This window comes from Panthera onca, chromosome B1, assembly GCF_046562875.1.
Source record: "Panthera onca isolate mPanOnc1 chromosome B1, mPanOnc1 haplotype 2, whole genome shotgun sequence".
Classification (NCBI taxonomy): Eukaryota; Metazoa; Chordata; class Mammalia; order Carnivora; family Felidae; genus Panthera; species Panthera onca.
In genome coordinates, this window is record NC_138342.1 from 77,772,337 (window position 1) to 77,790,305 (window position 17,969).

The 17,969-nt window shown below is 33.9% G+C and overlaps 1 protein-coding gene across 3 annotated transcripts in view; it reads left to right on the forward strand.

Annotated features, from left to right (window-relative positions):
* Positions 1-17,969, forward strand: part of GRID2 (glutamate ionotropic receptor delta type subunit 2) — a 1,486,895-nt gene that overhangs the window by 1,316,804 nt on the left and 152,122 nt on the right. For all 3 annotated transcript variants that reach the window (XM_078445882.2, XM_078445880.2, XM_078445881.1), the window contains exon 14: positions 17,746-17,912. In XM_078445882.2, the coding sequence (XP_078302008.1) occupies positions 17,746-17,912 (167 nt within the window). The remainder of the gene's footprint in view (positions 1-17,745; positions 17,913-17,969) is intronic.

Genomic DNA, 17,969 nt, shown 5'->3' on the forward strand with positions numbered 1-17,969 from the left:
ACTTATTTGCTCTCAAGGTGCTCTTGAGGTAATTGGGAATCATCATACATACATACGAAAGAGTTAAGTAGAAATCCAAGGCCATCTATGGTTATATAACAAAAATGGCTGTTTCTCTAATGATTCTATAAGGGTGCAAAGTCATACTCTTTCACAGAAGCAAATACTTCTAATTAGTGATGCCATTATTATAGCCACTAGCCATATGATTATTTAAGTGTAAGTGGATTAAAATTAAATAAAATTTAAAATTCAGTTTTTTGGTCACAGTAGCCACAATTCAAGTACTCAGTAGCCATATGTGGCTAGTGACTACCATATTGGACAACAAAGATATGAAACACTGCCAATCTTTCAAAACAGTCTACTGAAGAGTGATATCTGAATCATACCTCTACTTGACGAGTCTGGAACTATTCTACTTCACAGAAGATGATTTAATGTAATAATGTTTCCTTATTCACATACCTTTGTCCTAACAGGACACTATGATCTGTTTGTGCATGGCAGAAATTTTGAGCTGTCACAACTTTCTGTTCTTATTTGGTCTTTCTTATCAATGTTGGAGAATTGGAATATAGTGATTGTTGAAGGAATAGGAAGTTAAAAGTATGGTGGTCTTAGTGACCAAAAGAAAGGAAATGAAGCAATGTTCCTTAAATAAGAAATACATATCAGGTGCCTGTTCCTGATAATATTAGACCCTAGGCTAGGCACAGGGGAGGCAATGGTACTTGGATAAGAAGGATGCAGTCCCAGTCTTCTAGGAGTTTCCAGTTACATGGGGTTGAGCAGAATGAAAAGAGGCAAGTATAATCCAGTGTGTTAAAATGCTGTTCTAAGAGTATATACAAGGTGCAATAGCATCATATAGGAGGGACACTAAGGCTGAAGGTCAAAGAGAACTTCCATGAATAAGTGACATTTAAACCAATTCCAACTCTGAAAGGATTAGGACAAATTGAAACAGATAGGACAGAGTAAGATTGAAAGAAACGAGTGGATAGGAAAACATTCCTAGCAAAATAAAATGAATATAAAAGAACCAAGGGCAAAAAAAACATATAAGCCATTTAAGAAACTATAATTATGTATAAGAAATAAGAGCAAAGGCACAAAAAGGAAACCCAATTAGAGATAAAGTTGACTACTTATAAAAGTTGAGATGTATGTGTTAGGATTTGTTTTGTTTTACAATATAGCTTCAAAAGTAATTTATCTACTTAATATTCTTTTAGAATATGTACACACACACCAATAGAAAGTGTGGTTGGGGAAGGGAAATGTAGACAGAAAGTTGGCAAGACCCAGCAATTCTAACATATGCATGTTGGATTTCTTCCAAACCTCTGCTATTAGCATTTTGTATTAACATAGAATTTTGATTTTTTATCAACATATTGTTTAGTTTAAAGTTAAGTGTATGTCAATGACTCCCCCAGAATGAATAGAAATGAGTCAGTTATGATAGCAAATGATTGTGAGTATGTAATTATGAATACCCTAGTACCTATAAATTTATAAATCAGCATAGAGTTCAAAAACTAACTGTTATTTAACTATATATGTTAATGATGCCATTTAAAACTTCTAAACATAAAGCAAAAATATTCATGGTTTTTATTCAGTATTTCTTACTAGAGTCCTAAAAATGGCAAACTTGACTATATATATAAATTAGATCTCAATAAACTTGACTTTAAAAAATAACCTCCTTTAATTACATATTTACACATGTATGTATCTCATAAAAGTGTAAATGTATCTACACATGTCATTTTTAGAGCATTCGGTTTCCTTTTACTTTTCAGCTTGGCTTTCTCCCATTCTTCTCTCTTCTTCTACCTCCATCCATAACCCTTATTTTTCTATCCTCAAAAGAAAACCAACAGGACATATTAATTCTTCCATATTCTTCTCTAAACATTTCTAATAATAATAATAATATTTATATATATAGTCCCACATAGTTATATAATTTGGAGTCATTGTTGATTTTTAAAATGAGATTATGTTATAAATAATTTCTCACCTTGATTTTTTCCATTCTGCAAGTACATCATAGAAATCCTTCCATGACACCTTGTATTGCTCTAATAGATTCCTCTTAATATTTCCATAATGTTTCATGGCAGGAACACGTCATCATTTTATGATTGATGAACATTACCACTGTTTCCAATGTGGTGCCACAAGGAAACAATGATACACTGAGAATCCTTGTGCATTAATCTAAAATTTTTATTTCTCTTAGATATATTGCTGGGAATGGAATTCCTGGGCCAAATGTCATCTATATTTTTTTTTAATTTGAACAGATGTCACTTTTGAAAAAGACTATAACATTTTCCCGTTTCCGCTAGCAATGTGTGAGAATACACTTTTCAATGCATCTCCACCAGCAATATATTTAAATGTGGTCAGACCAATAGATATAAAGTAGTAGGCTCCTGTTATTTCATTTTGTATTCACCTAATCACTAATGAGTTTGGGTATTGTTCATACGCTCATTGAACACGTCTATTTGTTCTACTGAGAATTACCTTTCCAGATGCTTTATCTATTTTTCTTTTGCATCCTCTATTCTTTGCTAGAATAAAGGTTGCTTAATTAGAGGAACACCTATATATTTATAAGTATTAATTCTTTGTCCCCATGTTCCAACTTTTTTTTGTAAATCTGATGGTCTTCACTTTGTGTGTGTGTATATATATATATATACATATATATATATACATATATATATACATACATATATATACACATACATATATATATAGCCATACAAAGGCATATTAAAATGCCTTTAAAAATAAAATGTATGTTAAAAAAGTCTGCTGTACAAATATATACTTTCTAGATTCCATATGTTGGTTAAAAAGTCTTTCCTAACATATATTACATATGCTCCCCTATTTTTCTTGCAGGGCTTTTACTATTTTATTTTGAACTATTAATCCAACTGGAAATTATTTTGGGAGGAGTTAGAAAAAGGTTTGATTTTATTTATTACAAACAGACAGCTAATTATGCCAAAAACGTTTATTAATATATTTACCAACTTTCTAGACAACCCATAACACAGCTACACCACACCAAAAACATATAATAATATAATTATATAGATGTATTATTACTTCAACATAAAAACATGAAAAAAGACCTTTATTTGGGACTATATATTATTCTGTATTATTCATTTCTTACTTAAAAAACTACTTTGTTTAAACAAAACAATAGAACTAGGTTAACTGTCAAATAGTAGTAACTGATAGTTACTAGTTAAACAAATGATATAGGTGATAAAATATGACAATATTTTACTAAGTTTTCTTTTGATCCTCTGGTAAAGCAGTTATTTTTGTTCTTTTTTAAACTCTGTATTAGAGATTTAAATTTTTAACTATATTTAAGACACATAAGGGCAAGACTTTTCAAAAGGGAAACAAATACAAAAATACTAATTAAGCATAAGTAGATTTAAACATATAATTAAACATTTACTATATTAAGTAACAACAATGGCATATTTTTTTTCAGTGCCGTGCGTGATACTGTATGATGATTTTAGCCTTTCTGTTTCCCTTTCCAAAAATACTTCTCTGAATTGCTTGCAACCTTTAGCACATCCTTCTTTTATAGAGTGGTAAAACTAAAATAACTAAACATAAAATTCACTTTGACTTGCAAATCTGCTCTTATCTAACCCACATTATAATGATTCTGGTGTCATCCCAATGGGATGGTATCAATCTAAATATGCTGTTAACAAAAATGTTTGAGCATGAAATACTTAGGAATTAAAAATTATCAGCAATAGCAGGTGTGTTAACTTGTAGGGATTGGATTCTGGCCTTCCATACACTTCGATTCTAAAAGCTTGCTTTTAAAAGACCAGCTTTTTGGGGCGCCTGGGGGGTTCAGTCAGTTAAGCGTCATACTTCGGCTCAGGTCATGGTCTCACAGTTTGTGGGTTCAGGCCCCATGTTGGGCTCTGCGCTGACAGCTCAGAGCCTGGAACCTGCTTCAGATTCTGTGCTTCCCTCTCTCTCTGCCTCTACCCCGCTTGAGGTCTGTCTCTCTCTCTCTTTCAAAAATAAATAAACATAAAAAGAATTAAAAATAAAAGACCAGCTTTTTATCAATCAAAAACTTTGCATCTACAAATCTATCATATAGACTAAATCTGTCTGAGATGTCCACCACTTTTAAACGTTTTGAATGTTATCCTAAGTTAGAGTCCTGTTTCTTGGCAAAATGATTTTAAAGCACAGAGGTACTTTGAACATGTGAAATCAATGCTGGATTGCAGAAGTTATAGCTTTAGCTGCCTTTTCTGTTTTCTGGTGACCTTTTATTATTATTATTATTATTATTATTATTATGAAGTAATCTTATTTCAAAAAATGTGTCATTTTTTCTCTGCAGCTTTTTGTCATAATCTCCACATAAAATTGAACAACTCAGGTGTAGTCAGTTCATCTTTTTCCAAGCACACTATGGTTTCTTCAAAAAAATCATCAAACAGTGTTGGGAAAAGCAGCATAGAAATTTCTCTTTTATGGTGATCTTTTTCTTCATTGTTATCCTCAATGTATTTCCAAACTAGAGAACATTCTTCTTGTTTCACACTTAGAATATGTGACTTTATGGCCATCTATACTTGAAAAATTAATAGCCATCTTGTAGGCAAATGTCTAAGAAAGCCATCTCTTTCCATTTCTATTAAGTAAAATCTCCTGAGTGCTTCTCACATTTTGACAACATAAAAAAATGATAAAAATTTTAAATAATGAAAGCTTCACTATCTCAGGTAAGCAAACCATGCCCCTTTTTGCAGTGTTATATACATGATATACAGAATATTTCGCAGGTAGGATCTTTTAATTTTCTTTGGTAAGAAGTTTAGCTATGGAATCAAATTTGATGAAGTTTACATTTCTTTGTAGATTGTCTTTGTATTTGGACAAATTATCAGTCAACTTTTGTTTTTTTTTATGCAGTTTTATTAACATATTCATAGAAATTAGGAAAACAATTTGACATTACACTGTTTAAATCAAAATACCTAAGAGCGAGGGTGATTATTTTTATTGTTGACATTATGTGACTCCTAACTTTACTGTAGAAAACATGATCATTCAGGTAAAGTCCAAAAGAGTCAATCTATACTACAGAGTCTCAGCTGATCTATTATCAAAATTTCCTCTTTTTGTTTACCACAACACATTTTATTTGCAACCTCAGAATCAGGGAATCTAGCTTTACCCCATTTCAGAGAGCTATGAGGAGAACAATCCGATAATGTGTGTTTGTTCTTGTGCTATGCCCAAACTAATTTAGCAGTTGCTCTCTTCAGCTGAGCATTGGTGCCTTTTGGAAGACACAAAAACTTTTGGTGTGCCTCATCCCCAAGTTGGAAGATACAGTCTCTGTTGTATGCTTTCTCATTTCCTTTTCCACCATACTCAATTCCCAATAACCCATGTCATATCCATCTGCTACAAAAATCATCACTTTCAGCCCCTATCTTTTATCCTGTGGTATGGATTTTGGACCCCAACCTTCTGTATCCTTACCAAAAACCTGTACCCCTACCCCAGCCCCGCAAGAAGTTCCCCTTGATGTAGAGCTTCCATTGCTACAACTGGGATATCACAGGCCAACTGGGACAGTTGTCATCCTAGTCCTTCCATTTGAGCCTGTAGGACCAATGAGCATTTTCTCCTTCAATTCATCTGTTCAATTTTTTGGTTGAGAAATTGAGGTTTGTTTGTTAGTTTATAGCCACATAGATCTTTTTAGGCTCACAACTGAATCTGGTTAAATACCCTGCTTATTTTTCTTTTAAAATTGGATTCTTACTAGTACCACAATGCTCTTGTCCCAGAATGTGTTCTTCTTGCTCAGGTTCAACTTCCCCTCTCTAAATGTGGCACTTACTCTATGGGTTGTCTTTTTTCTTTATCAGTTTATGAGGACTCAAATCTGATTGTTGGATTATTCTAGGGATTGTCCATCTTGCTACAGAAGTTGAAATGTCACTCTCCTTATAGACCAGTAGTATAGAAGAAAGTGATTCACAAATCTCCCTGCTGAGGAACCTGGAGGAAGCTGGGGCTCTCCAGTCTTCTGCTGTGTCCCAGCTCCATGAAGGCAGATCTGTGTCCACTTATTCAACTCCTTCCTGACCAATTTAAAGGCAGCAGAACAGGGGCGCCTGGGTGGCTCAGTCGGTTGGGTATCTGACTTTGGCTCAGGTCATGATCTCACAGTTTGTGAGTTCCAGCCCCACATTAGGCTCTGTGCTGACAGCTCAGAGCCTGGAGCCTGCTTTGGATTCTGTCTCCTTCTATCTCTGCTCCTCCCCTAGTCATGCTCCATCTCTGTCTCTCTCTCAAAAATAAATAAACATTTAAAAAAATCTTTTTAAATAAAGGCAGCAGAACAGGCATATTCATGGGGACAAATATCTAAGGAAAGAGAGCAGGAAGATTTGAAATCCAAATTGTGAGAAAAGCATTGCCCCAAACTTGGTTTATTCATTGCCTTCCCTGGAGGTTCTGCTGGTTTTCTCAGGTACTCACCCTGCCTGAAGGAGAGAATTCTTAGTCTTTTCCCCACACAGAATTATCCAGAACTCCAGGCCTTACTACCCTTCTGTCTTCTAGACCCTAGTAGCCATTTGTTTCAAGAGAAAGTTGTCAGTGGAAAAGTTAGCTGTGCTTAGTTTTTCACATTCCCAGAATGCTTTAATAAACTTGAAAAAATTAGTATTCCAATGACCTCAAAAAAGAGAGGCAAAGATAAAATTTATAAGTAAATACACTGCTTCTTTTCCAGGTTAAAAAAGGATATTTTCTAAATAGCTGATATCTATTTTAAACACATTCATATCTTCCTTGTGAAAATCTATTCCCTGTGATGACTATCTTGGAGCACAAATTCAAATTTCAAAATAATAGCAGGTAAAATATAGTAGGCCAACAATTAAGGCAGCAGTAAACAAAGCCATATATATTTTTAAAGTGAGTCTTAAGCACTAAAATATGGACTTGGGCATGATTTATTTTGCTAGATAAATTCAGACGAAATGATGAATGATGCTAAATTATTAATTTGTTCAAAGTGGGAGAGGCCACCACCTAGAACCATATGTCATAAATATTAAAGCCATCCCATCTTAAGGACTTATGTGGGCAATGAATTATAAGGACCACCGTAGATCGATTCTGGGTTAATCATAATTCTTTGCGCCTGTAATTCACAATCACTTTATCCCCTACTGACCATTAGTTTAAATTGTAAAGAAGTTAGCTTGGTGTGCAAAGCTAGAATTTATTTCTCCCAGTTTGTTCTCGGGCCTTTTGGTTTTTATTTTGTGAGGAAAAATAATAAGTTTCCATCCTGCAGCCTTTATTTTAATTTTAAAAAGCTCTGCTTTGGTTTTAATCCTGAAAACCTGAAATACTTAGATAGCAATAACTACAAAATCAACAGGCTTCAATCGTCCAAAATCATATAAACCAGATATTCATTCATCCCAATAGTTCTTTGTAGCTGAGAATTTTTATGTTTTTTTTCTTTCAAGTTTTCATTTACATTCCTGTTAGTTAACATATAGTATTGTAATATTAGTTTCAGGTGTAGGATTTCATGACTCACCACTTACATGCAAGACCAAGTGCTCATCACAAGTACCCTCCTTAATCCCAATCACCTGTTTAACATATCTTCCTACCCACTTCCCCCCCAGCAACGCCCAGTTTGTTCTCTATGGTTTAGAGTCTGTTTGGGTGCCTGGGTAACTCAGTCAATTAAGCATACAGCTCTTGATTTGGGCTCAGGTCATGATTTCACAGTCCATGCGTTCGAGCCCCCTGCATGAACTCCACATCAAAGAGCCTGCTTGGGATCCCCCTCTCCCTCTCTATCTGCCCCTCCCCCACTCATTCCCTCTCTCTCAAAAATAAGTAAATAAACTTTAAAAAAAAATTGTTTTGTGGTTTACCTTTTTTTCTCTTCCCCGTGTTCATCTGTTTTGTTTCTTAAATCCCATATATGAATGAAATCATATGATACTTGTCTTTCTCTGACTGACTTATTTTACTTGGCATAATGCTCTCTAGCTCCATCCATGTCATCGCAAATGGTAAGATTTCATTCTTTTGTATGGCTGAGTAATAGGCAAGCTGTTTTTTAAAAGCTTAACTTTTATTTATCTTAATAGTGTGATCATATAACATTAAACAAGTTGCATTCTTTTCATGGCTCTTGCTTTATACTATGGTGCATTATTTTTATTTGTATAAATATTATTTTTCAAACTAGGTAGGCTTTGCCTTGAAGGCAAAGGCTACCATATCTCACATATTTTTAAATTCCTATAGCAAGTATCTCCCAGAAACTGATCTTTAATGTAGTGGGAAAAAGATGACCTTGAGCTGAAGTTTCAAATCTAGTCATTGATAACACTTAGAACAAGTTCCATTACCACATCTGAGTTAGGCATCATAATATCAGCTGCCTCACAGTATTGGGAAGAACAAATAAACTTGTGTGTAAAGGGCATTTTTTAAGAATGGAAAAAATTCTTTATAAATGAGGAAGACATCAGAGGACAGATATCCCTTCAGTGAAGGGATATCTCATCTTACACTTTGGTTTAAATGTCATCTTTCCATAATTGTCCCATTGATTTTTTTAGTAAAAAAAAAAGATTATCATTGATGTATCTCTGTAGCTATACATTTTGAAGTGCACTTTTAAGAAATTTTCTCAGTTAAAGATTTGTGCGAGAAAGAATATGGCTTCCCAATTAAAACCAAAGTCATTGGGATAACTGGTAGTGAAAGTCTATTTGCTTATTGTGTGGACTTCTGCAGTTATTATAGGAGATGGCTGCCTAATGAATTGAAAAGAAAAGTGCTTTCAGCATTAGGTCACAGTAGAGGATTCAAACCTGGGGCATTCAGGACAAGAGGATTCTACAGAAGAAAAGAAATATGCCATAATCCAAAACATGATGAGAAGCACAGGTGCAGGTTTTGAAATACATTTTTCCCATCCTTCAATTTACTTGGCAAGAAATGCAAATATTTGAGAAAATAACATTGAATATTTATAGTTCTTCACCTGATAGATGGAAAATTGCAGAAAACTAGAACGTTCAAAAAGTGTGCATGAACAAAAACTGGTTTCCAAAGAGTATCTGTGTTTAATCAGGCACTAAACATAAGGAACTTAAATATTTGGGGTTTTCTTGTACAACAAATTCAGTTACCAGAATATTTAAGCAGGCTGCCCTGATTACCTCAGTGAAAGTCAATTTCCCTTTCTTTAAACCACTTTAACATTTTAAGCTTTGTTTATGGTACATACCATCATAAGCTTTGTGTTACAAGTAGTACTTGACTTATCTCCACTACTGAGTTGTAAGCAGCTTGAAGGCAAGAGCCCAAGTCTTACCTTTGTATTTCTTACAGATCCCTTCAACATCTTCAAGTTAATGCATAATGATTATGAGTAAAGTGGAATTCAAAGAAATAGTACTTTAATCATACTATGGAAATGAAATTAAGCCTTGTTTCATCTCAACAATGAGAAATCCATCAAGACTATTAGTATCTCAGCTCCACTATAAGGACACAGGTGTTGAGCATTAGCAGCTACCACCTTCCATTAATCCCCACAGCATTCTGGTATCTCTATTTTAGGGACCAGAGATTGACAATATTGGAGGTAGATGCCATTTTGGCTTCTTTTCCCTGTAGCATAAATGGGGCCTGGAATTTGATGACATAAAGCTTCTGGATGCACTTTTGCCCTCTGTTTAAACTTGTATGAAGCACTCACTTGGCATGGAATCCACTGGTAAATAAGTCAGTGGCCTACAATGTAGCTGCTTATCGAAATATGACTTCAAGAGCAAAGACTAGTTGAAAGTTTTTTTAGATTTTTTTTAATGTTTATTTTTGAGAGAGAGACAGAGTGTGAGTGGGGGAGGGGCATAGAGATAGGGAGTTACAGAAACTGAAGGAGACTCCAGGCTCTGAGCTGTCAGCACAGAGCCCAATGCGGGGTTTGAGCTCATGAACCATGAGATCATGACCTGAGCCCAAGTCGGTCACTCAACTGACTGAGCCACCCAGGCACCCCAAGACTAGTTGAAATTTTTAAGTAATATCCCATCACCTAGTCAGATGGACTGAAAATTTTCAAACCTTCCATTGTTATCCTGTTGAACAGTGACTTTAGGTTTTGTTGATGCATATTTTGTAGACAGCTTTAACCTAGTGGTAAAAAACTATCCAAAGGACAATGATTTTATGTTTTAGTAGATGAAAAAAAAAAAGGATATTTTTAAAAGCTAAAATGGTTTGGGTTACTACACAACATTTCACTGGTATTGCTACAGGCTATAATCATACTGTTTTAGTGGTTCTCTTTAAAAATGAATTCATGATGCTTTGTAACATTAGAATTATTAGAAACACGTATATATGGCAATGATAATGTTAATATACATTTAATTTGAGCTTTACAGTTCACAAAGCAGTAACAGCCATGCTAGAACACTTTTCTAATAGCAAAGCAATATGTCCCCAACTGGGGAGGTCCCTTGAGAGTTATAAAGAAGTGCAAGGAAATCTAGGAGGCCAGAGTGGCTGTTTGCAAGAAGAGAAAAGCAGAAATCAAAGTAGCTTGTTAGAGGAGGCTTCAGGGTCACTGCTATCTCTGTTACTTGTATGTTTAGACCTAGTAAGCTAAAAGTAGATATGAAAGTTGGTAATTAAAGGTAACAGAATATGCCACCCCAAAATATACTACCTTAGTATATTGATGATTTTGAGCTGTAAGCACTTGAAAAACAGCAAATGCAGGGAGAAGCTTTCTCTAAACAACCCTTATTTACCTAAAGATAAATTCTCAGAAAGGAACTCAAGTGTCATAAATCCCCTCCCTGGGATTTCATCAACAGGGAATGACTCACATCACAGGAGAAGTAACTAGAAGTGAACACCATATCTAGACAAACTTTGTCATAAAAGATCACACTTCTCATCTATTCTACAAAAGACCATTCACCTTTCATAAATATGATTACTCTCTCATAAAAAGCTTGCTTCCCCCCTCTCCTTTCCAGTTTAGATAGCTGAATTCTAAAATCACCTTTTTGAGGTAGGTACTCATTTTTCCCAGAGTATCTCTCATGTATACATGAGGTATGACATGTTGGTAAACTTCTTTTTGTTTTCCTCTTGTTCATCTGTCTTTTATTACAGGGGTCTCACCTAAGAACTCCAAAGAGTAGAGGGAAAATTAGTTTTCCACCCCTACGTTAATTAGTGCAAAAGATCAGAAAAGGGGAGGAAGAGCTGTGGGACATGAGTATAATCCTGCCTGTGAGTATATATGGTATAAGACTGAAGATATGAATAATCAGTGTAGAGGAAATCTAACCAAGTGTTTCCCCCTTTCTCATACCAACACTCCAAGAATCTGTTAGTTTTTATAAGTACATCAAACCTTATGTATATAAAACCTTTCCTGATTATATTACTCATTTTTCATTTAAAAAAGTGTATTTAGGGGTGGCTAGGTGGCTTAGTCAGTTAAGCGTCTGACTCTGGCTCAGGTCATGATCCCACAGTTTGTGAGTTTGAGCCCCACATCGGGCTCTGTGCTGACAGCTCAGAGCCTGAAGCCTGCTTTGGATTCTCTGTCTCCGTTTCTCTCTGCCCTTCCCCTGCTTGCGATCTGTCTCTCTCTCAAAAATAAATAAACATTTAAATTTTTTTTTAATTTAAATTTAAATTGTCAAGATTGAATTAAATTGAATTGAATTATTGCATTGAATAATTTTTTCAAGGAAAGAATTTTTATCTCTATTTCATCATCTCATAGTTTGGTTGGGGTTCACCCCAACAAAAGATGGTAAGTATTCACTGAGCACAGTAAATAGGCCTATAGGTTTTAGACCATATTTCATGAAAAACTTTGTATTAAATATCTAATGTTGACTTGGTCTAAGCAAATATATTAAAAATGCAGTAATTAAATGTATCAAATATTTACTTATATTTTATTCCTCTTATATTTAGATATTTCATTTTTCCAATATAAGAAAAATACATTCTTACATGTTCTCTAGCTTTGTGGGCTTTTTTTTAACTTAAATTCTTTTTTTATTATAATTAGCTTGTTATACTATAGTAATTTATTTTTATTTTGGTGTTACATAGTACTCTAATATTGACCTTTTTGAAATAATCACCTGTTTCACTACCATTTTAAAAATATTTCATACTTCCACACTGATTTGAATTATGACCTTTGTAATACAGTCTATATATAATATTTACATACTTTTATCAGTTTTGTAGGTTTTTTGTCTATTCCACTGATTTTTTATTCTCAAACAAATCCCATGCTATTTTATCTTTAAACTTTATTACATATTTTACTACTTGATGTTCTAAGTCTCCAATCATTTTTTTAAGTTTATTTATTTATTTTGAGAGAGAAAGAGGAGAGAGAGAGAGTGCAGGGGAGAGAGGCAGAGAGGGAGAGAGGGAATCCCAAGCAAGCTCCACACTGTCAGTGCCGAACCCAACACAAGGCTCAGTCTCACAAACTGTGAGATCATGACCTGAGCCAAAATCAAGAGTTCATGCTTAACCAACTGAGCCACTCAGGTGTCCCTCCAATCACTTTTTATTTTCAAAATTTCTTTGTGGGACGCCTGTATGAGCCTGGGTGGTTCAGTAGGTTAATCATCCGACATCAACTCAGGTCATGATCTCACAGTTCATGGGTTTCAAGCCCTGTGTCAGGCTCTGTGCTGACAGCTCAGACCTGGACTGCTTTGGATTCTGTGTCACCCTCTCTCTCCCTGCCCCTCCCTGCCCTCACACTCTGTCTCTCTGTCTCTGTCTCTCTCTCTCAAAAATGAATAAACGTTAAAAAATTTTTTTTAATTTCTTTGCTATTCTCATCTGATTTCTTCCAAGTAAATATGCAAAGATTTTAATTAGTCCTAAGACATTCTTTTGACATTTTATTTAGATTTCATTAAATACCAAAAATCCTGAGTAAAATTGGCATTTATTTTGCAATTATATGTCTATTCTTTTTGGCATATGTTATGTCTTATCTAGAAACAAGTTCAAGTCTATTTCAATCAAGTGCTGAAGTTTTCTTTATATAGTCCCTTTTCATTTGTTGTTAAATTTATTCCTAGGCATTTATATTTACTGTAAAAGGATATTTTTACTTAAATTATGTCTTCTCTCTTATTGACATAATAATAGAAAAGCAACTGATTTGTATATATTTATTTATAACCAATCTCTTTGTTGAAATCTTTATTTTTCTAATATTTTTTTCATGTGATTCTCATGGGTTTCATAACTATGTCATCAAATAATGATAATTTTGTTGGGATACTTGATCAGATTTTTGCTTCCTTACTTATTTCATAGGCTATAATAATAACAGCTATGTTAATTTTGGGGGTAGTTTGAAGTAGTTATTCTATGCCTTGTTAAGCAAGAATCTTTCTGTTCTTACTTTATTAGGTAGATAGGAATGTAGATAGATGATAATGGTTTTCAATTTTGTCAAATGTCTTTTGGTGTCTTTTAAAGATTATTTAAAAATTTGATAAAGCCTCATTTGTAAGATACATTATCCTAGTAATCTTCCAAATACTGAATCAGTGTTACTATTTCCTGTTTAATAATACATTATTCTTTTATTATACCATTAAAAGCATTTTGCTGATATTTTAGGGAGAAAAAAACACTCAAATTTATGGCTGTTTCTCATATTTTAGTATCAACTTTATTTAGCTCTTTCTCTGTGCTAGTAAAATTACTACTTTTGAGAAAATTTGATAATTTCTCTTTTCCCAGGAAATTATCAAAGTTATCGATATTTTAATTTTATTCCTGTAGAATACTGCATACTATTTTTTACTCCATATAAATAACTTATTTCATTTCCAGTTTTTAACTATCTGTATTTTTTTTGGCTTTACTGAGGTATAGTTGACCACAAAGCTGTACTATATATTTGATGTGTACGACTTGATGTTTTGATACATATATACATTGTAAAGTGATCACCACAATAAAGCTATAACATAGCCATCACCTCAAATCATTGCCTTTATTTTTGCTTGTCATAAGAATAGTTAAGAATTATCCTTTTAGTAAATTTCAAGTACACAATAAACTATATTCACCATGCACTCACCAGGTTCTGTACTATAGTCACCATGCTATACATTAAACCTCCAGAACTTACTGATCTTGCATAGCTGGAACTTGTGTCCTTTTGCCAATATCTCTTCATTTTCCCTATCTCCCACCCACCAACCTCTGGCAACCACAATTCTACTCTGTGCTTCTGTAAATTCAGCTATTTTAGATTCTAAATAAATATGAGGTCATGCAGTATTTGTCTTTCTGTGTCTGACTTATTTCACATAACATAATGTCCTCTGGGTCCATCCATGTTGCTACATATGTCAGAGTATTCTTCTTTTATAAGGATGAATAATATTTCATTGTATATTTTTTATCCATTCCTCTCTTGACAGACATTTAGTTTCTTGTTATATCTTGGCTATTGTGTATAATATTGCAATGAACATGGAAGTGCAGATATCTCTCTTAGACACTGGTTTCATTTCCTTTAGATAAATAACCAGAATTGAGATTGTTGGATTATATTATAGTTCTACTTTTAATCTGGGGAAGAACCTCTATAATATCTGTACCAATTTACATTCCCACCAACAGTGTACAAGAATTCCCTTTTGTCCACATCCTCACCAATACTTGTTATCTTATGTCTTTTTGGTAATAGACATTCTAACAGGTTTGAGATGATATTTCATTGTGGTTTTTATTTGAATTTTCCTGATGACCTGATGACCAATGATGTTGAGCACATTTTCATATATCTTTTGGCCTTTCATATATCTTCTTTTGAGAAATGTCCTTTTCCCATCTTTTAGTCGGGTTATTTTTTTTTTTTTTTTTTGCCATTTTTGAGTTGTAGGAGTTCCGTATGTATTTTGGATATGAATCCCTTATCAGATATGTGGTTTGCAAATATTTTGTTCTATTCTGTAGCTTGCTTTTGTCACTCAGTTAATTATTTCATTATATATACAGAAGCTTTCTAATTTGATACAATCTCAATCATCTAATTTTGCATTTGTTGCCTGGCTTTTGGTTGTCTCATATCCAAAAATTACTGCCCAGGTTACTGTTAAGACACTTTCTTCCTATGTTTCCTTCTATGAGTTTTAAGTTTTAGGCCTTACATTTAAGTTTTTAATCCATTTTGTGTTGATTTTTGTATATGGTGTGAGATAGAGGTCCAATTTCATTCTTCTACACGTGACTATCCAATTTTCCTATCACCAGTTATTGAACAGACTATCCTTTCCTCATTGGATGTTCTTGGAACTCTTATAGACCATCAATTGACTGTAAATGTATAGTTTTATTTCTGAAATTTCTGTTCTGTTCCACTGATCTAATTGTTTTAATGCCACTATCATATTGTTTTGATTACTGTAGCTTTGTAACATATTTTGAAATCAGAAAGCATGATGCCTCCAGCTTTGTTCTTCTTGCTTAAGATTGCTTTAACTATTTGGGGTCTTTGTGGTTACATGTCAATTTTAGGATTGTTTTTTCTATTCCTGTAAATAATTCCATTGGAAAAAAAAGAATGCCATTGGAGTTTTCATAGGGATTGCATTAAATCTGTAGATCACTTTGGGTAGTATGGGCATTTTAACAATGTTAATTCTTCTAATACACAAACACAAGATTTCTTCCCATTAATCTATGTCTTCTTTAATTTCCTTCCTCACTCTTTTGTAACTTTAAGCATATAAATATTTTACTTCTTTGGTTACATTTCTTCCTAAGTATTCTGTTATTCTCATTGCTATTATAAATGTCATTGTTTCTTAATATCCTTTTCAGAGAGTTCATTGCTTGTGTATAGAAATGCCACTGATTTTTGCATGCTGATTTTGTATTCTGCAACTTTACTGCATTGCTTTATTAGTTCTAACAGCTTTTTTTGTTTAGTCTTTAAGATTTTCTACATATATGATCTTATCATCTGCAGACAGAGATATTTTGACTTCTTCCTTTCTGGTTTGGATATTTTTATTTCTTTTTCCTGTATAATTGCTTTGGCTAAGACTTCTAGTACTATGTTGAATAGAAGTGGTGAGAATGGGCATCTTTGTCTTCTACCTTTGTAGTACTGGAGTTAAGTCCTCAAGGGGATAGGCTGCTTTCAGGAATGTAGACAGAACAACAGTTGGTTAGCCAATCACTGAGAACAGCCCTGTCTCCTGAAAGTATTATTCAGTCTTAGATTCTGTCACAGTTACACAACAAGGATCCCAAAGCTCCCACAAAGGTACTTTGTTCATGGATGGCTGCCAAATTGTTGTTTCTATGAGAAGACCTCCTATTCCTTCATGTTGCTGATACCACTTCCTCTATCTGTATTTATATGTAAAAGTTTTCTTTTTCCCTAGTCAGATTTAGCAAGAAATTGCTTTCTAAACAAACAAACTAGCTGAATATTTGATTTAATTATTAGTTCTGTTTATTTTGTGACTTAAATTCTATATTTATACATAATTTTTAAATTAATTTTATTAAGGTTACCTTTTATTTTTGATAAATTTGTAATTTAGGGGAAAAGTCACACTTATACATAAAAGATAATCACTAAAAGGTGTTGTAAACAACCAGGATCAAGTTATGTTTCCTAAATGATGAGAGGGAAGATTGTATAATTATTTTTTCCTCATTTCAATGCCCAACAAAAGGGTTTCATTTAAGTCCAGCTGCAAAATTTGCATAGACCACACTTGGCAACAGATAACTTAGAATAACATAAGATAGGAAATATGTCTTGCCAGCAGGGTAGTGTTAATTATTTTTCTTCAGTGAGAGTTTGACTTACAACATTCATTTAGAATATAGGTCACATGCAGGGGCACCTGGGTGACTCAGTCGGTTAAGCCTTGGACTTTGGCTCAGGTCATGATCTCAGGGTTCCTGAGTGGGAGCCCACATCAGGCTCTGTGCTGACGGCTCTGAGCCTGGAGACTGCTTTGCATTCTGTGTCTCCCTCTCTCTCTGTCCTACTCCACTCACACTCTGTCTTTCTCTCTCCCTCAAAAATAAAACAAAAAACATTTAAAAAGATAGAATATAGATCACATGCAAGGAGACAATACCTATATCGGGTGAGTAGAAAAACCTACCTGGCTTAGAAGCCTAATAACCTCGTGTTAGAAGCCAATATCTCTCGTAATAACTAAAAAAGTGTAACTTCCATGTCCCCAAAGAGACAAGTCCAATTACAAGAATTACTGCACTCAGAGAAGCTCAAAGACATGGCTTCTTTTCATATATTTATTGTTTTCCCAGTCCAGATGAGATTTACTACTATAAGCTATGTTGCCTGGAAACATAAACAACATTCTAACTTTATCTCATTTCCAAGAGAACAGAGCTTTAAATTAGCCAAAAGCCAAATTCTCATTCAGAATATGTATGTAGAAATATAGGTCCTACCATGTTTTTATACAACTAAATATACACAAATGTAATATTTTTTACCTTGTCTGTATAACTTAAAATTCCAAACTTAAATCCTATTTTCTGCTTTTATTCTCCATATTTTCACAGGTAAAATATGGAAATTATGCGTTTGTATGGGATGCAGCTGTATTGGAATATGTGGCTATCAATGACCCAGATTGTTCATTTTACACCATTGGAAACACCGTTGCTGATCGGGGATATGGAATTGCATTGCAACATGGCAGTCCTTACAGGGATGTTTTTTCACAAAGGTAAGATTTGTGTGTGGTCCAAATAAGGAGAGACAAAAAAATAGAAAAAGAAAATCT